Source organism: Halichoerus grypus, chromosome 2 (genome assembly GCF_964656455.1).
Source record: "Halichoerus grypus chromosome 2, mHalGry1.hap1.1, whole genome shotgun sequence".
NCBI classification, from domain to species: domain Eukaryota; kingdom Metazoa; phylum Chordata; class Mammalia; order Carnivora; family Phocidae; genus Halichoerus; species Halichoerus grypus.
The window spans coordinates 51,559,944-51,584,883 of record NC_135713.1 but is presented as its reverse complement, the minus strand read 5'-3'; the positions used below and the strand labels follow the sequence as shown (position 1 = coordinate 51,584,883).

General features: G+C 35.8%; 1 protein-coding gene across 2 annotated transcripts in view; it reads right to left on the bottom strand.

The window, feature by feature from the left end:
- GABRG2 (gamma-aminobutyric acid type A receptor subunit gamma2) overlaps window positions 1–12,911 on the bottom strand; it is a 102,681-nt gene extending 89,770 nt beyond the window's left edge. The window contains exon 1 of one of the 2 annotated variants that reach the window (XM_036081036.2): window positions 12,356–12,911. In XM_036081036.2, coding sequence (XP_035936929.1) covers window positions 12,356–12,462 — 107 coding nt within the window. In that variant the 5' untranslated portion in view covers window positions 12,463–12,911. The remainder of the gene's footprint in view (window positions 1–12,355) is intronic. The other variant, XM_036081035.2, reaches the window with a different exon arrangement.
- Window positions 12,912–24,940: the final 12,029 nt, after the last annotated feature.

Below are 24,940 nucleotides of genomic sequence, written 5' to 3'. Positions count from 1 at the left end.
AGCATCTGCTTAGGAGATTACATGGAGTCTGAAGTCCAAGAGAATAAGATTAATGAGAAAATCTCTCCCTCCTTATGTGATTCACTAAAAAGTTCACTTTGATATACTCATTCATCAGAGAAATTGAGCTGCATATGGAAATGGTAGCAGATCTACAAAAAGGAGCTCCCATTATGGACCTTGGAAACACTGCTAATGGCCTGTTGACCACAAGGGTACTTGAAAAATCACATGTTTCAAGGAGTATTTGATGCCAACATAGCTCTGGTTTTGTGGCACTGAGTTGAATTTATTTGTTGTTTATTTTATTATATAAAAGATTTTGGTGAGGTGACGTGGTGTGACTGGGAAGTTGTTTTATTTTTCCCTTTCAGTAGGGTTTTATTACTGAATATTTTTTTATGCTTTCAAATATAATAATTAGCTTAAATACCATTCACTATGCTTTTTAGTCATGAAATAGAAAAGATTTATAATAAAAATATCTCTCGATCCTAAAACATCTCTCTGATGAAAATTCTGTATTAAAGAATTTCAAAAGAATTTGAAAATTTTCAAAAGAAAATGGAAGAGAGGTAAGAAGCTCTGAAAGTAGTACCTCTAAAGGAGGTAGGAAAATGAAACCAGCATTTGAAGGAATCTAATAAAATACAGTGTGACAGTTAAGTTGGGTCCAATGAAGGATCAGGAGCTAACACTGGAGAGGTTGTCAGGGATCAGATCATGAAGGACCATATTGGGTAATCAAATGCCCAGTTTGCCTGGGAAAGTTCCAATTGGCACCTGTGATCCTGACACAATTATTAATAATTATGCCCTCTTTCACTATAAAAATGTCTCCATTTTGCATAACAAATATATGGTATATTATCTACAAGTCTAGTTAAGAGAATTGGATTTTATGGTAGAAGGTGAGTTATTGCAAATATTTAATATGGCAATAAAACAACCGTATTTGTATTGTAAGAAGTCATTCTTAAGTAAAACTACATTTATTTGCAGATAACACTATTGTATTATAAAAAATCATAAGGGATCTATTAGAATTACCAGGATAAGTTCTAGAACAAATACCACAGGATATAAAATCAATATACAAAATAAATTGCTTTTCTATATAATAGTAATAAACATTTGGTAAACAATTTAAAAGTATATAATTTGAAATAAGACACAAAATACTTAATAAACTTAAGAAACATGTACAAAGTGCCTACACTGAAATAGGACAATAAAATAGTGAGAAAAATTTAAGACAAGCTAAACATATGGAAAGATAAACCATGTCCATGGATTGGAAGACTTAACATTGTCAAAATGTCAATAATTTCTAATTTGATCTATATGTTCAATACCATTTCAATAGAGACACAGCAGGACATTTTTGTTTTGCTTGTTTTTGTAGAAGTTGACAAATTTACTAAAAATATGTAAGGATATTAAAAGATGCAAAATAGACAAATCAGGTCCTACAAAAGAAGAACACCTAGGTTGTGTTTCATATTCATTGCCTGGTTTCAAGATTTACTATAAGGCTACAATGATCAAAGTCACATAGTACTGACATACAAATAATCTAGTAGATCAATGGAATGGAATATAGATTTCAGAAATAGACCTAGACATATATGTTACTAACATTTTGACAAAGTTCAAAGGAATATCAATAATAAAAGAAAAATCTCCTCAAAAAATGGGGCTGAAGCAATTGGATAAATGTAGGGGGTAATAAATCTCATTCTCTAACATATTAAATGAAAATAATAAAACATTGAGAAGGATATTAGAGCTAAAAGAGAAAACTGTAAATATAAAGTCTCTAGATAAAATATGAAAATATTTTTGCAAATTTGGAGGAGGCAAATATCGTAGGACAGAAAAAACACTACCCATAATGGAAACAATGACAAATTGTACTTTAAAATTAAACATTTTGCTCACCTAAATAAATTAGTAAATAGTAAGTGTACCTGGGTGGCTCAGTCAGTTGAGTGTCTGACTCTTGATTTCAGCTCAGGTCATGATCTCGAGCCCCATGTCAGGCTCTGTGCTCAGTGGGGAGTCTGCTTGAGATTCTCTCCCTCCCCTCTCCTTCTGCCCCTCCCCCCCAAGTAAATAAATAAATCTTTAAAAAAATAGTAAATAATAAACCCAAAGACAGGAAAAAAATTTTTCTACATCTGACAAAGGGTTTTTATATAAAATCATAAAGTACTTCTACAAATCAATAATAAAATCAATCAAAACAAAAAACCTAAGGGCCACCTGGGTGGTTCAGTTGGTTAAATGTCCCACTCTTGATTTCAGCTCAGGTCATGATCTCAGGGTTGTGAGATTGAGCCCCACATTGGCTATGTGCTAGACATGGAGGCTGCTTAAGATTCTCTCTCCCTCTCACTCTGCCCCCCCCCACAACCTGTTTGCATGCAAGAGCACTCTCTCTCTCTCTCTCTCTCTCTCTCAGAAAAAACCAACCAAACAAAAACACCAAAAAACCTGAATAGGTACAATTTTACTCCCACTGTAATGGTTTAAATCCAAAAGACTTTAGTTACCTGTCTCTGCAGTGTCCCCAGTGATCCTATCTTTCTGGTACTCACACATTCACATATACCTTTCCCACTATGTATCAGGATTGTTCCTTGTTACTAATGCCACATGGCATTAGTGATGGTACATAATTATAAGATTTTATTACAAAAGTCTGTGGCTTCTATCTTGAATGCTCTCTCTCTCTCTCCCTCTCTTTAGATCTCTTTCTTTTCACTCCACCTCTCCAACACCATGGAGACACCACCAGTGAAGGAAGTGGAAAGTCCTGCCAATATAGTAGTGAGCTTGAGAATGGCTTATCTAGCACCTTCAGAGAACTGGAACCCTGTTCAACAAATTGATTACAACCTCACGAGAGGTCCTAAACCAAAATCATCCCGCTAAGTCACTTCTGGATTCCTGATTCTCAGGAGCCTTGAGGTAAGACATGGCTTGCCTTTGGGGAGGGTTGGTTTTGGGGGGGGTTGTTATTTTTTAATGTTTTGGATAACTGCTTATATAAAAATAGATAACTAATGCAAAGGCAGATAATACCTTAAGTTGTAAGGATGTGCAGCAACTTGAACTGTCACACATTAGAAAACTGTTCTGATAATTGCTTATAATATAAAAATAAATTCTATGTCCCAGTAATTCCACCAAGAAAAATGAGAAAAGGTCCAATGGAACACTTGTACAGTAATGTTCATGCCAGCTTTGTCCAAACTGCCTCAAATTGTATACATCAAGAGGAGAATGGGTAAACATGTTATAATTCATACCATGGGATTCCTAAAAATAAAAAGGAACTCATGATATATGCAACATTATTATGTGTCAAAAACATTATGTTTAGCAAAAGAAACTAGACACAAACTGTTGGTTTCATCAATATAAAGTTCTAGAATAGAAAAAAAAATAATCTGTTGTGAGAAAAATCACAAGCGAGACTATCAGGAGAAGGGAGGAAAGGGAGAGTAGAGAGGTAGTTAATTGAAAAGGAACATAAGAAAACCTGCAGATGTGACTGAACTAATATATATTGAAAACGTGTGTGTGTGTGTGTGTGTGTGTGTGTGTATGCATATGTATATAGGAGCGGTGATTATACTACTGCATACATTTGAAAAAATTTCATCTAACTGTACACCTAAATTCTGAACAGTTTATTACATCTCAGTTATATAATTAAGAAAATATTTAATAGGAGAAATAGCTCTCTGCTGTGTAGTAAATTAATAAGACAGCAAAACTGGCATCAGAAAGTACTTTAGGTGACTGATTTAGTAACCTAGGTGACAGATGATGTTGAGTTTAATTTTATGATCAGACCTATTAGGCACAAAGAAAAATGAAGTTAGTCATGACCCTGAATAGCAAATATCAGCTTGGATTGTCTCCTTCCTCATTACTCTCCAGATTCGACCCATTGCTTCCATTTCAAATCTAATATAGATGTTGCCATCAAGAGTAACAACATGGGTTTGCTCTGAATAATAGGTTGAGTAATTTTGCTCAGAAACTCAAAGACAGTGGTTTCACACTATCTCTGGAAAAAGATCCTTATTTGCATATCATTAGAGAAACTTCTTCAAGAAGTTCCATGTGTCAGCATTTATTTTCTTATTATACTGGGATCTAATCTACATATGTTAGAAATATTAAGTTTACAAAAATGATCTAAAATGAATGACTGGTATAGGCATTCTACAAACTTAGGGACCTTTCCCCTATTTTCTTATCTTACACAACTTAAGGTAGGGGACTGAAGAATTAGAGAATTCTTATTAAGAAACCCTCTCCTGCACTCTCCCAAAATTTCGATTTAACAGAGGTGGAGAAGATACTTCTGCTCCTAGGAATATCCCCAGGAAATAATGACCCTGTAGTAGTAACAAAAACAATGACAACATATAAGGGATGATTACCATGTGTCGAGCCCTTACCATGTATCATATCAATTACTACTCAAACTTACGAAGAATTATTATCTTCCTTGTCTTTATATGAAGAGACTAAGGCTCTATGAAAGTAACTGAGGGCCAGCAAGTAATGGTAGGGATAGAAATTTAAATTCTGGTCAAGTGTGGCTCCACAGCTCATACTCTTTAAGGACCACACTGTACTTTAGGACCTGTTTGCTTTTTTGTTTTTGTTAGCAGCTCTATATACCGAACTTAGAGTGAGATACTGTTGGGAAGATAAAAAGGGTTTTCTTTCTTTTTTTTTTTTTTTTTAAGATTTTATTTATTTATTTCACAGAGAGAGACACAGCAGGAGAGAGAGAGGGAACACAAGCAGGGGGAGAGGGAGAGGGAGAAGCAGGCTTCCCGCTGAGCAGGGAGCCCGATGCGGGGCTCGATCCCAGGACCCTGGGATCATGACCTGAGCCGAAGGCAGATGCTGAGCCACCCAGGCGCCCGTCTTTCTTCCTTTTTTAAAATAAGACAAATTACAGGGAAAATAAAATGCAATTTTCATTATTTAATTAAAAAATAATTATTAAGCATTTTTAGAAGCAAAGCACTTCTCTAAAAGCCTGGGTTATATAAGTAGACAAAACAGTGTCTTTGCTTTCATCAATCCTGGCTTCTACTGAGGGTAACAGAAAATAAAAAGTAAAAATAATAAACCAGTAAGCAACATAGTATAAAATTATCTACTTAATTACTGAAGGCTCAAGGTATAAGGAAGCATAAAACATAGATGAGAATAAGTGGAATTGTGAGTAGAAGGCTGAATGTTGTTTGCAATATTACACTGAATGATCAGTATAATTGGGAAGGTAATATTTGAGTAGGTGAATTAGCCAATGGATATCTGGGAGAAATACAATGCATAGGGAACAGAATATTAAATATACTTTCCCTGTTGTTATCAAAACCAATGTCTCAGAACAGGGAAAATATAAGTAAGGAGTGTTAGACTCTCATTTAGTACGAATGTGGAAGGCTGCCAAAAAGAGGCAGAACTTTCTAGAGAAGGCTAAAAACCAGTCATGGGTTCCTTTTCCTTCACCCAACTTGTAGCCACATAATAGAAGTTTAAGGATTCAATGAGAGAGGCATTCTTGTATAAGAAGTTTATTGGCCTATGAGTAGAAAGAGCTGTGCAATTTCATATTCCCTCCTCCCACGGAGATATTTGCACCACCTCTAGCTCAAGGCAATTAAAAAAGGAAGTCAAGAAATCCACTCATAGATGTCTACTGTGATGGAAAACTAACAAAGGCAAATGCTATCTTTACCCCAAATAGAAAACTTGCATACCTGCTTGTTAGTGCTCTATGAACACAAAGTGGATAGAGAACTCTTAGGTAAATATGCCCTGTATTCTCTATAATCTGAGCAGTCCAAATGACTACTGTAGCCTGATTCTTTCCTGAAAAAGTCTAAAGGTAATAGGCTGGTTTGAATAACCCGAATAGTGAATCTGAGTGAGAAAGACCTTCACTTCCAGAATCTGACAGGCAGTTTTGCTAAGTCCATCCCTCAGTCCATTCATTCTTCTTTCCTTCCTTCCCTCCCTCTCCCAAGCTAAATGGATGTCAAAAAATAGTCATGTTGGAAACATCTTTTAAAAACTGTCTATTTGGTGAGGTAATGCTAGCAGAGAATCGGGGTGAATGTATTTTGGAGTGGAGCTGAAGGGGTGTCATCTGACATCAGCCATCATATAGCATAACTCATGTCAGGGAATAGTGCAATGCTGGAGGTACCCAAAAGTGGAAAGGAGAAAGAGGGTTATCTTCATGGAACCCATCCAACACCCCCATGAAAGAATAACTCAGCATCTAGGTATCTGTCACCCAGATAACACAATTTAAGATCTTTCTGCTCCTTTAATTATCTTCTTTCCCTCCACTCCAATCTCACAAAAGTCAAGAGCAACATACTAAGAGAGAAGGAAAGGCCTAACAAAAAAGTGAAGAAGTAGTGTCAGACTAAAGAAATCTTAGGTTAAGCCTGATAAGAGAATAGAAGAAAAAAACAAAACTCAATGGGAGATTGAAAGATGAATTTAGATGAGAATTTAATACCTAAAAATGAGATTATTCTAAACTTTGAAATGAATAGAAAATTTATGGGATTTACCTTAGATATTGTCCAGGTATGGGGAAAAGAGATTCAACAGATAAGATTTGAAGAGAAATATAATTTTTAGACTATATCGACCTAAGTGCAGCATGCTCAATAAATCCGTTATTGGGAAATACAGGCAGATTTTAAGTATCATCTAATAGAAGACATGAAATTAAAGCTCTACAAAAATCCTTAGAAAAAATGAAAGATGTAAAGTAACTTCAATATGTATTTTTTTTAAAGATTTCATTTATTTATTTTAGAGAGAGACTGAGCGCGCACGCACGCGGGCGCATGTGCACACACACACACACACACACACACACACACACACAAGTGCTGGGGGGTGGGAGTGGAGAGGTGTGGCACAGAGGAGGAGGAAATGGACAGGCAGACTCTGCACTGAGCGTGCCCAAACTGGAGCTCGATCTCACGATCCTGAAATAATGACCTGAGACGAAATCGAGAGTCTGAGGCTTAACTGACTGAGCCACCCAGGCACTGCGATCTGCAATATGTAAATATTTACAGTTGACATTTTAATCACCTCAATCATACAAGCAACTGCTTGATTAACTTTGGCATGCGATAATATTAAAGTGCATAAGCTTTAATTTTAAAGGAATATGAAGTTACAACTAGAAATTGGGGCTTCATTTTCTTCTGAGAATATTTGCATGCACATTCTTATTCTCTGTTTAGTCTCCTGAGTTTGATAAGGAAGATAGTATAATAGCTGTAGGAAATGAAATATGGAGAAATTAAGGCACTAGTTCAAGTCTTCTTGAATATTAGTTGTAAAGCAGGATTAAAACTCCCCTAGTCATATTCCTAGGGCAATAATCCAAACTACACAAGTATAACCAGCCCTCTTCTTTCCAAAGGTAAGAAAATACTTGGATTGTTTTGAGATATAAAAGCCCTCTCCAGTTGACTTTACTGGGAGGGTTATTTGCTATTCATTTCTCCCATATTCTAGAGAATAAATATCCTTTAAAAGAAAATAAAAAGCCTTCTTTAAGTTACACATTAGTGGCTTAGAGTAAAAATAAAATTTAACTCCCAATCATATTAATCCCTATAGTATTATGATAAGAGTGCAAAATATGGTAATAATTCTGTATCATTATAAAAATCATTGTATAACTCTATAGATAAAGTGCCATGTAAACACTAAATAACTAGCACTGATATTATACTCTCCACCCATTAATAAGGAAAACCATATGAATACCAAATAACATAATAGTGGGGAAAACAAGAATGCTTTTTAAGCAAAGATCCTTTATAATAATTGAAACCCTGCCATGAACTCAAGTTTAGTTGTAGAACCAAAGTCTATGTAGTGAGACAAAAATATATACCTGTTCCCCTTCAACCACAATGTATGTCATTCCAGCAAAGCCTACCTGTATTTAAACTGTGAAAATTCTGTCTTGGAATGGCTAGGAAATTGTGACAGTGACAAGAAGCCATAGCCCTACTACCATATTTACAACAAAGATAAAATTTTCAAAGTTAGTCTTAATTTCAATTTGAAAAATTATTGACATGGAAGCAAATTTTCAAGTGTGTAGAACAGAGACCTTGATCATTAAATATTCTGTGATCCAATTATTTTGAGAAGATTATTCTAAATGAAGTCTAAGCTATCAGAGAGACATTGATGTAACTATTTAAATTAAAAGCCAATTCTTAAATTCCTGCCTACAATCTAAATGTTTTGTCTGGAGTGGTGAGCAGCTGGATTCTGAGAAATACTGGGTGATAATATTTCTTTTCTTTTTTTTCCCCCCAGGTAGATGTTTGCCTCAGGGTAGATTATTTGAAATGTTCTATCAACAACTTAGCAATTAAGTATGCTGAGGAAATTATTTTTTTCTAGATAAAACCAAGTGGAGCATTTGGAAAGATAGGACAGAGTTAAGGTTGTATGTAGAGAATAATTGTTAACTAACAGGGTTAGAAGGAAGAACCACAATGTCCCCTCTACATGAAGGATCATAGCCTGCTTAAAGTTAAAAACTATGAAAACATTGATTATGGGATAAAAAAAACACAAAACTTTAGCAGCTCACAAGAAAAGTCTCCTGAAGCATTTCTGTTCAGGCAACAGCTAAGAACAGAAAATATTTATGAATCTTTAACTCAATTTTCTTTTTTAAAATTCAGTTGCTAGCACTTCAAAGTAAGGGTCACATTGAGGATCAAAAAGTTAATCAAATTCATCTCTACTCTCCTTGAAAAAAAAATTCTTTGTTATAAAAATCTTATTTTATTCCAATAGAAAAATATATTTACTTTTTTTTTAAAGATTTTTTTTTATTATTATTCAATTGAGACACAGAGATAGAGAGAGAGAGAGAGCACGAGGAGGAGGAGTGGCAGAGGGAGAGGGAGAAGAAGCAGGCTCCCAGCTGAGCCAGGAGCCCGACTTGGGGCTCCATCCCAGGACCCTGGGATCATGACCTGAGCCAAAGGCAGATGCTTAACCATCTGAGCCACCCAGGCACCCCAAAATATATTTACTTTTAACACTTAATTCCTATTTATTCTAAAAATTTTTTTGTTGTATCTCTATTTCTTCTTGTTAGTGTATTTTTACTCTGAGATGGAAAATAGTTACATTGAAAGAGTTTATAGATTGTGAAATTTGTTTTAAAACCTATATGTATGAGTAGTTGTACATGGAATGTATGTAGTTTGTGAATATAATTACACACATTCATACATATATGCATATTTTATTTTTCAGCCCATGTTTCCTCACACATGAGTTGCATTTATTAAAATCCTTTATAGGTATTCCTTATCCTTTGTGGTTTGTATAATATGCCCAATGACTTCCAAATAAAAAATTCTATATGTGAAATTGACTCATTATGCTCAGTTGAATAGTGAAGTAGCAATAATCAAAGCACTTGTAAATATTAAATACGGTGATAAACTTTTGGAAATCAGCAAAGTAAATACCACTTTTCTTCAATGTGTGGTCTAGGGTACTTGTTGAAAATGAATATTCCTGAGTTTCATCCCAGACATAATGATTCAGAATCTTTCAGTGTATGGTTCAGGAATCTCCATTTAAGCAAGTTTTCTAGGTGTTTCTTTCGATAGCACTATATACAAGATACAGGACAGTTTATATAACTTTGAGGTTCAGAAATTAATATTTCACACATAAGAGATATTAGCTATTAACATCCTCACCTCAATGCTTTATATCTTTCCTTGTTTTACTTTTGTATAAACACAATATAATAAATTTAATCAATTTAATAAAGGAGAAAAACTTATTCTTTGCAGTTATGGAAATGAAAAAGTCAATGAAATGTTTGTTTTTTTAATTCCCCTTCAACTTTCTAAGTGCTTGTACTGCCACTATTTACCCAAAAAGCCTCTTTTAAATTGGCTTCCAGGGTCCCACATTTTCCCGGATGATTTTTGTCCTTCTTCAGAACCAGCTTTAGAAATCAAAGCTTCTATTTCCATCCAGCCCTATTCAGCCACTCAAATGGCTTTTTTTTTTTATGGGATTGCAGCAAACTAAAACTCTGATCACATTCTCTGCACTAAACTGCAATGACTCCATTCCCTCTCATTACTGAGAAAATGTGAAAATCCTATTGGAGAGTTTACATGACACACAGTTCCCTTTTTCAGGGCTATTTACAAAGCTCATCTAGGCTAGTATGCAAAGAATTAAAAATTAAAATGTATCACTAAGTTTTACTTTTTACATAATATTGGAAAAGTCAGAGCTGTGGCAATAAAAAGACATCTTAAACATACCATTATGAATAATAATAAAATTACATGTTTTCATTAAAACAAGACCATTGGAGATAATAATAATGTATTCATCTATTTTGTTAAAAAACTGTTTACTAAGATAGACATGAGTAGGAAGGAAAGACCTATTTCCCTGTCTTGTTTAAATTTCAATCCACAGGTTTCATAAATGCTAAGAATATGAGAATGATTTTCTATCCATAAGCAACTATCAACTCTCTAACTTCTGAAACAAATTAAGAGCTACATATAACACTAAACAGAAAAATACATGTGCAAATTTTAGATAGAAAAAATGTTTTTCCAGGATTCCACTCAAATGTAATGCACATGAAACATTTCCAGTAAAAGGCTGTCTCCACTTTTGAGAAAGCTATTTAATCTCATGCTCTTAATGAAAACACATTCTATTTTAAAGTAAAGGAGAAAGGTATGAAAAGTGCTGAAATAATTAAGCAGACCCTGTCTGCTTAGAAACCCCCCCCAAAAAAAAAAAAAAAAAGCTTTCACACCTTATTTTCCCTGGGTCTCTTCTTAATCAGAAATCTGCATCTCCCATTACCTACCCTAGAGAATGGAAGACCAGAGAAGTTAACTAGAAATTTTTTAATAATAGTTTAACCCCTATCCCTTTTATCTCCTTTTGTTACAAATACTACATAAGAATGTCAACTCCCATGAAAACCTTAGGGCAATGGCTTTTTTCTATAGCTAGTTTTTTCTCTTCTTTTTTTTTGGGGGGGGGAAGGGGTATGAGAGTAATTCTTATAGAGTTTATTTTAAAATGACAGTATAGAAGAAAGCATGAAATGTAAATAGTGAACCTCTAACTTGCCTTTGGTCCTGGCTGGACATCCTGAGGGAATGAATATGTGTGGTGCCAGGGGCTGTTTGGGTGTGTAGATAAATAATGACCTATAGGTGGAGGAATATTCACTGATACTTTTGGTGCAATGAAGTTCAAGAAAATTTAGGAGCAAAACACTTCAGAGCACACACTGGCTCAGGGTTTTGGGGAATTCATCTCCCCCCTTCCCATCTTTTCCATATAGTGCAGCAAGGCTTTAAGGCATCAATGTATAACTTGACAATTTTGGCTTAACATTCACCTGGTTCAGCTTATTTTTTTCAACACTGCAGCAAGACCAAGTCTTTTCTAGTCATGTATCCTCTATGCTTTCATCAACTACATTCTCCACCCCATGCCCCCTCCCATCTTCAAGGAGGGGGTAGGGAAATCAGAACAGGGCTCCCAGAGGTCATTAGTGCTCCTTGGCTCCTTTGGCCTTCTGTCTGTACTATAGGGATGTCCTGTATAGAATTAGATTTCCCTATGGGGTTAGATAAACCTCTTTCCTTTTGGCCCTAACTGGGACTGCTGTCCCTGGTGCTGAACCATGTTTGCCCAGCAGGGAATCTGCTGCCAGGTCAATGGGGCTGAATAGAAAATCTGGCTGACTGATTTTAAGAATGCCCAGGTGCAGGAGCAAGCAATACTTTGGTGTACAGGAACAGAACCCCTCCATCCCCATACACACACACACACATCTCCTGGGTGTTCTCCAGGATCCCATTTGCAGTTATCTCCTCCAGACCCCCACCCAAAACGCCTCCAACATGGCCTCAAATGCCGGCTTGTATCAGCACAGCCCACCTCGACATCAGATTGCAGTATTATCAAAATGCTACTCCCCAAACACAAAGTCTTTATGACGTTAGCTTTTCTACTCTAAAACAAAACAAATAAAATCCAATAAATTAATAAATAAACGAAAGTGACCTTCCTCTTTCATCCCTCTATTTTCTACCCTATATTTTCACATTTCCCTAAATTATAACCCCATATCCTAGAACAGTGTTTAAAATCTGGGTGGTCTCCCTAGTTCCACATCCCCACCCCCTCCCCCACCCCTCTGGAACAAAACAACGCTGAAAACAACACATCTTACCCAGGGTAGAGCGATAGCAGCAGCAGAATCCACACCGTCATTTTCTGTGAAAATACAGGAGTCGAGTAGTCTGAGCTTCCTGTGCTCCATATATTTGTCGAACTCATCGCTTTTCTTTTCCTCCTCTGCCTCTAGTCTCTTGGTTGCAGAAGAATCCCTCCCCTTTGTATTATTATTATGCTTATGATCTGATGGTGGCTCCCCCCACCTGCCTCTAGTAGGTCCCGTCACTGGGGAACTGTTTTGCCACCAGCTTTGGGAATTAATATTCAGGGGGCAGAAATAAGATCAGCACAAACGCTTGCAGATACCATCAAAGCGTCAGCTCTGGGAGCGGCTTCCAAGTCTAGGGGAATAATGTATTTGAGGCAGGGGGAGGGTACAGAGAGAGACGCACACCGATACAAATAAGGGAGAGAGATGCGCGCACACTCTACACATACTCATGCCCCTCACACTCACACATAGTCCCCCAGGTCCATCATTTTAGGTCTGTTTATTTGTTTGCTCTGTTTTGATTTCTTTTTTTTTTTTTTTTCCTTTTAGCGTGCGAAGGCTGGGATAGGGTTGTGTGTGTGTGTGTGTGTGTGTGTGTGTGTTTAAAAGAAATTTAAAAAAGATCAAAGAGTCTCTGTGCGATTAACTATCACGCAGATTAACTGAGGTCAAAGTGGAAGAGATGCTCGCTGCTGCAGCACGAATTAACACATGCGTGGTGTCTTCCCAGCGCCTTTAAACTCCTTACTGCACACACAAGCATGGAAGGACTGACTTTCATGCGGACAAGAGATGCCTTAACAAGCCAGTAAACTGTATCACCAATGACAGAAGGTTTGTCTCATCAGATCTGCCAAGAATCCTTATTAAAATCATGCAGTCTTAGAAATCATGGTTACACTGTAGCGGGAGGAGGGGCAGACAGTGGGGGAGGAATGGCTGTTTCTCTGTAACATCCTGTAGGGAAACAGATTTGGTGAATTTTCAATTTGAATGAAGGGAGAAAACATGGATAGAATTAAAAGACATGAAAAAATTCCATGCTCCCCCAGATTCACTCCTCCCTTTTCTGTTCCCCATCCCCAGTGAAAATATAAAGACACAAACTACTTGAAGGTTGAAGAATATAACTGCATTGACACAGCTGCTTGCATAGAGAATACAGACCACAAAATAGGGGCTGCTTTTTGAAGAGACTTGGACAAAGGGGGAAGGTTGAGAGGACATTTAACAATATAAGGAGATTTCTATTTGCTGTGTGGGGATTGACTTTTTTCGTTCTGCTTGGTGACAATCCTGAAAATTTGTGGGGTGGATGAGTCGTGTTAGCATGCTTCCTTCTTGCTTGGAATGTTACCATGGATACTGATACATGGGAGATATCCCTCTGTGCCATCCTAGTTCATCTGCCACAGAGGAAACCCCATTTACTCATCATCATAAAGAAGAAAGTGAAAGAGTGTTTCAAGTTTTCTGTAGAGTCCAGACCACAGCAAAGATGTACATGGAGAAATACAGGTGAAGAGGACAAATCAGACCCCCTGCTGGTATATAGCAGGGATTCATTTCAAAACCTGCGCCTTTTCTACAGGAGGAAAGTCTTCCAGGTAGGGAACTTGAGTATGGAGTCCAGGAGGCCTACGAATAGAACATGAAACGAGTAGGTCCACACCCCATCCTCAACCCTAAAAACTATCCAAGGACAGAAGAATTACTAGCAGCTCCTGCCAATGACAGAAGTTGAGGAGACTCTGACAATGAAGCACAAAAGGCCTAACAGACACACCTGGAATCCTTGAGGATTCCACGCCTTTAGAAATCTGCCTTACTTTGTGTCATTTGAACAAAAGCCAATCAAAACAACACTATTCACAGGCAGCAACTGACTTCTTTCTATTGTGATTAAAATAGAGGGAGAACAAATGTAAATCCCTATCTTTGTAATTCTCTTGTTCCTTGCTGCGCTGTGAGGAAATTTGGCCCTCCTCATATTTACATTTATTTACAAAAAGATGCTGGGTTGTTAATAGCCGTATTTTTGTTTTTAGTGAAGATATTATATTGTATTTTTGTAAGCCAAGGCCCAATGCCTACCAAAACCAAGCCAGGGAGATAAATGAAAGAAAAGGGCTGTTTCTGAATCAGTAAAGTAGTGGAAACCATACACACTTGATGAGTAACTACACCCCATCAGAATGGAGTTGCCACTGCCCCCTTCCAGTTAGAGTTGCCAGAGGATATGGGAATAAAATTATGAGAAATCCTAATTTTTAAAACACAAAGGAGGACACACCAAACCCAGGCAGGCCATTAGGTTACAAATATTGTTCCATACCACGTAAAAAGTTCATGTGACAATTCTGTCTTCTACCATACAGAAAATTTCCAATTTTGCAACGTAAGTTTTTTTCCCCAAGTTTAGTAACAAGCATATTAACCTGAAAGAATGAATGCTATCACATTCACAAAGTAGTAATTCCATATACTGATCCCTTATCCGTCTCACAATGATCTCCATAAATTCTAATCCATTTTAATAATGGACTACCTCTCAGCATATTAAGAGAATCCATAGAGGAAATTTTACTTTTTATAGTATTTGGGTACAATTTTACCTGCACTATTCCTGGTTAGACTTCAGTTTGCCTCTGTGGACCTTTCCTATCTAGTGTGTGCTCTGAAGAAAATTATTTTAATGTATTTTTTAAGATTTTGCAATACATATTGAATTCACTGGTAATTGCAAGACACCTTATCTACTAATTTCTTTTTTTTTCTATTTTTTAAAAAATTTTAAATTTTTTAATTACCTTTTAGTTACATACTTAAGAAAGTATGTTTATAATGCATATTTAAATAACCATTATGTGATAAGTATGATGCTTATATTTTCACAGTAAATTATATATGTATTCACAGACATATATTTATATTAAAATTTAAAAATTAATGTAAAACAGAAAGGAAAAAACTACCACCTGCATCCTGTCATCCATGCAAGCCATTCTCAAAATGCTGGAGTTTTACAGTTTTTTTCTGACTAAAGTTTTATTTTTATTTTTAATTTGACATATTTTATTATTACTATTATATTATTACTATGCTCAAAAGTGAATTATGAGGTCAAAAGTTGGACCAGTTTGGTTGTTGATACCAAATCTCTTATCATTTGGAGAAATAAAACATATTACTTAGGTTCTAGTTCTGATAATGATGAAATTGGCTAGCCATCCTGCATATAATAATTTTAAGTGGTAGACAAGATATAAAATAAACAATTGTGTAAAGTACTAGAAAACTACCCCAAAAAAGCAGAAAGTGTTGAACATTTGGCCACAGAAAGATGAAACTGAATTGGAGGAGATCTAAGGTTATGTGGCTTTTCCACTGAGGGCAGTTAAAGGATGACCAATTTTTCCCTATTTGCCATGAACTTGCCTGGTGTTAGCATGGGAAGTCCCACATTCTAGGAAAAGCCTCCATCCCAGAGGGACTGGATGGCTAGAATCCAAACACAGCAATTTACTGGTTTGAGATTTAAAAGGAGGGTGTGGGGCTGCCAGAGCCTCTCAAACTGAGGGCAGAAATCACAGAAAATCAGCAACAATAAAGGGAGGTAAGACTCCAAATCTGTATGCAAATTTCCCTTAGATGTTTGTTTTTGGGTGAAACGGGGAAAGATGCCAAGAAGCCTGGAGAAAAGCAAAAACTTAAAGACTGAAAAAGCTGAACCAGTATTTCAGCTTCCAATCACTGCAGGGGACACCGAGTTTGGAGTCTGAATCCACCAAGTTAGAGGATCATAATAAATACTTCACACTTTCCTTAAAAACCCTAGCAGTACCAAAACCCTTCCTATTCTAGGACTAAGTATTTGCTCTAAACTAAGGACAAAACTGAAACTAACCTGAAAACAGTATAAACTAAGCCTGCACCAGATGAAGGTCATTTGCTAATAACTTAACTCCTAATAAAACAAAAATCAACATTCTTTAGAGGATTTTTAAAAATCAGAATGTCAAAATATATAAATTGTATGGATACATGGTAAAATTCTTTGATACATGGCCAAAAAAACCCAAAAAAAAAGTAAGACACACAAAGTACAGGATAATAGGACACATATTTTTTAAAAAAATAGCATTCAATATAAACCAACAAAATCTGAGATGCAATTAGCAAATAAGGGATATTCAGTCAACTATTTTAAATAGTTCAGTGACTTAAAGGAAAACATGGTTATGATGTTTATGTGGTCAATGAGTGTAGAGACTCTCAGCAAAGAAATGGAAACTTTTTAAAAATGGAAAATTCTAGAACTGAAATTTATAATGACTGCAAGGAAAGTTTATGTATGAGTTTTAATAACAGATTGGCAATTGCAGGATAGCAGAAGAAATAATCAGTAGACTTGAAGATAAATCAATAAAAATTATCTAACATAAAAATCATAGAAAAGTGTTGAAAAAAATTTAAAAGCGCTACTAAAAACCTGTGTGACAATATCAAGCCTAATAAAGTTGTGTAGAAGGAGAAGAAAGAGAGAATAAAGCAGAAACATATTTAAAGTAATAATGGCCAAAAAATTTCCCACAATTGGTGAAAAATATTACATTAGATCCAAGAAGCTCAGTGGACGCCAATCAGGGTAAACATAATGAAAACTACTCCTGGGAACTTTCTAGTCACACATCTAAAAACTAAAGATTAAATGAAAACTTTAAAAATATTCAGAGAAAAATGAAACACATTAATTGCTGGAGACTAGCAATGCAATGATGGTTGACTGATTAAAACAATCAGGGCCAGGAAACAGTGGGTGACATCTTTAAAGTGCTGAAAGAAAATGCATACATCGAATTCTATATCTAGTAAATGGATCCTTCAAAATTGAAAAAAAAGAAAAAGACATTTTCAAATAAATGAAGGCTGAGAGAATTTGTCACCAGCAGAGCTGAGATAGAAATAATAAATTGTTCAGGCTGAGGGAAAGTGATACCATATGGAAATCCAGATCTATACAAATGGAGAACATCGAAGATGGTTAATATTTGAGGAAAAAAAAACACATATTTTATTGTATTCCCTTTAAAAGAGATCTGACTTTTATTTTTATTTTTTTATTTTTTTTAAAGATTTTATTTATTTATTTGAGAGAGAGAATGAGAGAGACAGCACATGAGAGGGGGGAGGGTCAGAGGGAGAAGCAGACTCCCCGCCGAGCAGGGAGCCCGATGTGGGACTCGATCCAGGGACTCCAGGATCATGACCTGAGCCGAAGGCAGTCGCTTAACCAACTGAGCCACCCAGGCGCCCCAAAAGAGATCTGACTTTTAAATGCAAATATTGTAACAGCTCATTTTGGAGTTTATAACACATACGTGCATAGTAGCACAAGTATCCCAGAGCTGGGGTTAAGTAAATTATACTGTTCCAAGTTTCTTCTATTTCATGAAGTGACATAATAGGAACTGTGAATAGACTTTGATAAATTAAAAATGAATATGGCAATCCTTAAAGCACCACTGGAAATAATATAGAAAGGTATAGCTAAAAATTACTAGAGAAATTAAAACCAAATACTAAAAAATAATTAATAAATGAAAAGGCAGAAAATGACAGAATGGGGAGAAAACAATGAGACAAGGAGAATACAAATAGCAAAATGCTGGCTGAAAATTGATATAAATAAAAGGAGTACGAGAAGAGATAAAGCACTATTTCTTATAATACAAAAGGATAGGTTCATCAAGAGGACATAAATATTATAAAATTTTACACACCTGATAATACAGCTTAAAATGAAATGAAGCAAAAACTCACAGTAGAAATAGATATATCCCACACAGTTGGCAATAGTAAGTCTTCTGACTTCTCATTTACAGAACACTTTACTCAATAATTGCAGAGTAAATTAGCAAATGTACATACTTTTCAACTGTTCATAAAATAACCCTCAATAAATTTCAAATTTTGAAAGCTTACAGTGTATATTCTCTTACTACAACAGAATTCAATTTGAAATCAATGATAGGTAGAAAAGTTCCAAAAATTTTGAAAATTGAACAGTATACTTCTAACTAATTCATAGATCAAAGAGGAAACCACAGTTGCCTCAAAACAAATGAAAACACAACATCTCAAAATTTGTTTTGTGGAGCTAAAGCAGGACTTGGAGGAAAATTTTTAACTGTTAAAATATAGAAAAGAAGAAAAATTAAAATCAATTAACTAAGCTTCTGGCTTTAGAAGCTAGAAAAAGAATAAATTAATGAGTTCTACATATACATATCCATTTGATTTTCAAAAAAGTGAGGCATTTCAAAGGGGACAGCTTAATATTTTAAGAGTGATGTTGGAATAGATGGATAAATTTTATTTTATTATTATTATTTTCTAAGTAGGCTCCACACTCAATGTGGGGCTTGAACTCATGACCCTGAAATTAAGAGTCACATGCTCTACTGAGTCAGCCAGGCACTCCCAAAGTAGGCATTTAAAAAAAAAAATAACCTTTGTCTTTTATTCCATCATACATGCAAAAGCTAAAAATTAGTTTTTAGAATGAAACACTATCTTCATGACTTTGGGGTAAGCAAAAATTTCTTAAAGAATGTATAAAAATTAAGCATAAAATATGACATTGATAAATTGGGACTTCAGAAAAATCAAAATTTCTGTTTATCAAAAGATTCTACTAAAAATAATGAAAAGGCAAGTCACATATAAGGAGAAGATTTTAACAATGAAAATATCCAGCAAAGAACTTGTATCCAATATACATAAAGAGATCCTACATCTAATTAGTGAAAATGCCAACAACCTAATAAAAATGGTCAAAATACTTGAATAGATATTTAAGAAAAAAAATGGTGTATCTAAAAAGTACATGGAAAGGTTCTCATTGTCAGCATTCATCAACAAAATATGAACTGAAACTACAATGATACGTCTTCATATTAACAAAACTGGCAATACCAAATTTTTTTAGTGTAGAGAGCAACTAAAATTCATACATTTTCTGGTAAGACTGTGAAATGGTACAACCATTTACAGAAGATTTTGGCAATTTCTTACAATGTTAAACATTCACTTGCCATATGACAAAGTGATTCCACACAGGTACGTATCAAAGAAAAATAAAAATATGTGCCCCCCCAAAAAAGCCCTGTACAAGAAATCTGTAGAAGATTTATTAGATTTGAAACAATATCATCAATATCATCAATAGGAGAATGGATAATCAGATTCCATGCCATATTTATAAAATGGAAAAATGCATTATTTAGTGATATTCTTAAGAGTAACTTATTCACATGCACACATACATACACATATATAAACATATATAAACATATTTATACATATATGCATTCAAGAACATAGTTGGATTTCAAAAATACTATGTTAGGCAAAAGAAGCCAGGCCAAAAATAAATAAATGAAAGATTCCAGTTATATGAGCTTCAGAGGCAGCAAAAGAAGTCTATGTGACTAAAATCAGAATGGAGCTTCCCTAGAATAGATGCAAATTGACTGGTTGAGGCACAGGAGAGATTTCTGGGATGAAGGAAATATTCTCTATCTTGATTAGGAAGGTTATTAAACACAGGCTTATCTACTGATAAAACTTATCAAATTTACACTAAGATCTAACCATTTCACTGTATGTTAATTTCACTTTAATATTAAATGTTATTGATAAAATAAATAGCATCCTTATCAATAAGCATAATTTGCATCAGGCACAGTGCTGTGTGACAGGCATTATTTTATCCTCCTTGAAAAACTACAAGGCAGGTACAATTCCCTTGCAATTTTCCACATGGGAAGGTTGAAGTTAGGGAGGTTAAATTATTTGCCCAAGATAACCCACACTTATTATATAGATTTTAAACATAGGCTATGTAATTTAAGAAAAACTGAACTCTTAAGCATGAGTATACAGTTTCTGAGTAACATAATGGTGGTTAAAAAAAAAAGTTATTGTCTTCTCTAATTATGAGCTATAATAAAACTTTAGAGGCACATGATAATAATACAAAGAACAGAGTCCAGAGTCAGGTTTTGTCATGAACTCTGTGACTTTAGGAAAATTACTTCATTCCCTTAGGATTTATTTTCTCATCAATAAAATGAGGGATGATACAGGTGATATAGATGGATCCTTTCAGTTCTAACATTTAGTAACCCATAATTCCAATAGCATTTTAGGGGTAGTAGAGTGGATGGAGTATCTATAGTTCCTCCAAATACGTTACAGCGTGACATTAACAGGGTTGATGTCTATGTTATTGCACAATTGGCTTGGGTATCTCAATCTCAGTCTCCTTCGGTCTCCTGGGAAACTCAAAGTACCTCACTGCTCAGGGTACTGGATGAGCCAGATTCACAGGTGGAGTCTATTTCCCCATACTTGACTCTAGACTGATCGTGAATTTGCTTTGTCCAATAGAACGTACAGATGTGTCAGTTCTGAAGTCTGAGCCTCAAAGGGCATCTACACTTTCATCTTCATCTCTTTGGAATGCTCTTGCCATCATGTAAAAACATCAGTTCTCCATAACAACAGGGCATTTACTTGCTTTAATTTCAGTGCACTCTCCTCAGCACCTAAGAAGAGGGCTTGGCACATAGTATTTGCTCATTGAATATTTACTAAAATCTCAAAGTTGAGTCCTACAAAGTATCCTCCAGAAACAAATGAAGTTTACATTTGCAGTAACAGTGGATTAAGGCCATGTTGGCCGTTCCTTCAAAATCACTGGGTATAATCTTTTTTTTTATATCAAAACTGTGGTCTGAAAACTGCAGGCCTTCTCAACATTTACTTAGCATGGCACACAATGTAAGAATTTGATCAATGCTGTGAATTACCTTGTAATGATTCTCAGATGTTCCAGGCAATCATGACACAGTAAAGTGGAATTTTCCCAGGCTAATGTCTCTCACCGTTAATGATGTGCCTCCCAGGGATTTTCTCTTAGACTCTGGAGTCACAGAAGTGTCATTTAGTGTGACAATGTTAGTGGATGGGACTGGTGGGACAGACAGGCTTGGAGCTGTAGTATAAACTCCCCCACCCCCCACTGGCTCCAGAATCAAGTACCCCATACAAGAGGACTGTAAACCACAGGGGAAAATAAGGACCAATGAAAATGACAGCAAATGATGATAGTGATAATTTATGGCATTCTTCAAATGCATTTAATTTCCTTTGTTGTTGTTGTTCAGTTGAAAGGTCAATCATCTTTTAAATGATTTCATTTTTTAAAAATTTTAATTGTGGTGGAAAACACAAATATAAGTACAATAATTACTGAAACATCACAGCTTCTTTGACACAGTTTGCAGCAGCAGAAAACACATGTGAAAACTGAAAATACTCAATATGGAGCTATCAAATTGTAAAAACATTCAGCTTAAAATTATCAGACTATTTTACTGAGGAAACTAATTTCAGCACCTCAAAATTAATACTTAAAAGAAAACATGGCTTCTTTAAAGCCACAGAAAATATGTGAAAACTTCTACTGTCTTTGTCAAAAAGTGAGAGGGGTCAGCAAGAAAAATTAATCCACGTTTTAAGCCTTATTAGAAATTTTACTAACATGCCTGGGGCACAACTGATAGAGATTTTTTTTTTTTTTTTTTTTACATTTGTCTCAATCTGCATATGGACTAATAATAATAATGCTTTGTGGGTTACGTAAATTAATATATAATAATTTATTTACACAATCTACGGCCTATATGGTAAGTTCAATAATTACCTATTATCATTATGTATTTTCCTAGTATTTAACAACATTCATCAAAATTTATTAGTACCTGGGGGCGCCTGGGTGGCTCAGTTGGTTAAGCGACTGCCTTCGGCTCAGGACATGATCCTGGAGTCCCGGGATCGAGTCCCACATCAGGCTCCCTGCTCAGCGGGGAGTCTGCTTCTCCCTCTGACCCTCCTCCCTCTCATGCTGTCTGTCTCTCATTGTCTCTCTCGCAAATAAATAAAATCTTAAAAAAAAAAAAAAATTTATTAGTACCTAAGAGTTACCAGGCCTCCGTCTAGGCATCATTTAAACCAAGTTAATTTACACCCATTTCGTGCCCTTGGGGAGATTACAGCTTAGCCAGTTAACTTTCTACCATGCTCACTCTTAGCACACAAAGCAAGCCCTTTCCCTCTCCTCCTTTCTGTTTCATGGCATCTAAACTCAGTCTCTAAGACATAAGTTCTTATAAGATCTTTCTCACAAAAATTCATTTCAAGTCCCTCTATGCACTCATTCTTCTTTCTTCCGCATGAAATTCCAGGCACATCGCACAGCTTTTCCCAGCACTGTCCGCTAACAAATGAATAGGTATTTGCCAGGTATCAACATGTACAATTCAACTTAACATAAATCTCTTATACACTTCCCAATGTAGAACATTGGTGCTGCAGTGAAGACTTACTTCAGGATAAGAAATCTGAAAAGGGCAGGGGGAGACTAATGGACATTTCTGCTTTTTCTTGGTATACCTCCCCTTAATTCTGTCCCTAACAGGGAAACCCCCACATAAACACAGCAAACACACACAAACATGTACACACCTTATGGCTGGGTTTTTTTTAACAAGGGGTGGAAGTGGAGATATCACTTGATTGGTATATTCAAATCCAGTGCAAGGGCCTTAGATACACAATTACTGTCTCTGTCTTACGAAGCACCTTTGAGGGTTCCTAAAAGATACCCCACAAAGAGCTGCCAAAATTTTCCTGGGATAGACAATGTATCTGAATGGTGCTGATGATTCCCTCAGCTTGTGCATCGCCAGGTAGATCTCCATCTCTGTACCGATCAGAAATGCTTTACGTGGAATCTTTCAAGGCAGCCCATAGCCGACCCTCTTCCTTGGGAGCCATATCTGACTCATAGAAAACACAAATTTGTTGCCAAGCTCTGAAAGTACAGAATGTTTCCAATGCACGCAGTCTCTTCCTCTGCTACCAGAAAGCTCTAGTCATAGCCTCTTGTCTTTAGACAGTTAGAATTCTGAGTCATATGCAGATCCCTCTGTCCCCCTAATTTACCAAGGACCTTCTATCATTCTCTTTGACTGGTTCTCTTGAACTCCAGCCCTGTGGCCTAAAACGAAGGGAAGAATTCATAATAGCTAAAATGTGGAGGCAATGCCAGGGTGCATCAGTAGATAAATAGATAAGCAAAATGTGGTGCCCGTATATAATGGACTATTTTTCAACCTTAAGAAGGAAATTCTGACATATGTGATGACATATGTGATGACAGGTAGGAATTTTTGTCCTACCTTAAGGACGTAATGCTAAGTGAAATAAGTCAGTCACAAAAAGACAAAGAAAAAGTGCATGATTCCACTTATATGAGATACTTAGGGTCGTCAAAATCATATAGACAGGAAGCAGAATGGTTGCTAAAGGAAGCAGTGAGGAGGAAATGGGGAGTTATTGTTTAATGGGTATAGTGTCAGTTTTATAAGAAGAAATGTATTTTGGAGATGGATGGTGGTGATGGTTGCACAACATTATGACAATAATAAGAGAGAATTCCTTTGACATTAACTCCTCAATTCATATTAGTAAAGCCGCTACTTACAAAGTTTATTCCAACTCGCTTGAATCCTTTTTCTAATAGAAAATTCTTTCTAACTTAATTCTCTAGACACCTAAGCAAACCGGTATGCTTTCAAGTTAATTTATCAATTCATGCATTCATTCATTTAACAAGAACTTTTAATTGTCAACTAAGGTGTCAGACGCTGGGACGTCTGGATGGCTCAGTTGGTTAAGTGTCTGACTCTTAATTTCAGCTCAGGTCATGATATCAGGGTTGTGAGATCAAGCCCAAACATCTGGTTCCACGCTGGGTGTGGAACCTGCTTAAGATTCTCTCTCTCCCTCTCCTTCTGCCTCTCCACTCACCTCTCTCTCCCTCTCTAAAAACAAAACAAAACAAAACAATAAGGTGTCAGACATTGCACCAGGTGCTGGCAATATAAAGGTGACTAAGCCATGACTTTTGTCCTTAACCCCTATACAGATTCATTACGAGGGCAGCCTGGTGTTCACTTTCAGGGCACTATACGTACATTTTGGAGAAATGACTTAAGAAGATGAGTATTTGTTGACATTCTAAGAGATTACACATGGCTGGTTGTGGGAATTTGATATTGAATAGAATATCAACTAAACCTCTTTGAAATTACTGTAGTTCATTGATGTTCTATTTATAAAATTAGATACTTTAATACTTTTATTACCTTCCCCATATTTGCATTAATCGCTATCAAATTACTCAGTGAAAAAGTCATGGAATATAATGTAGAGCCTGAAATTGATTTTTGAAAATATCCAATCAATGCTTCTCCTTGTACAAAAAAGAGAATTAGGCCCAGAGAGGTTTAATGACTGATCCAAAGTTACCCAGCTAATTAATAACAGAGTCAGGATAGGAAGTGCCAATTTTCAAACTACAAAACCTCATCTGCCTCTCCCAAACCACAAGAAAACAACTTTAGTTTATAGTTTAAGACAAAGTTGGAGATTGTTACCATAAAATATTTGTTTCAG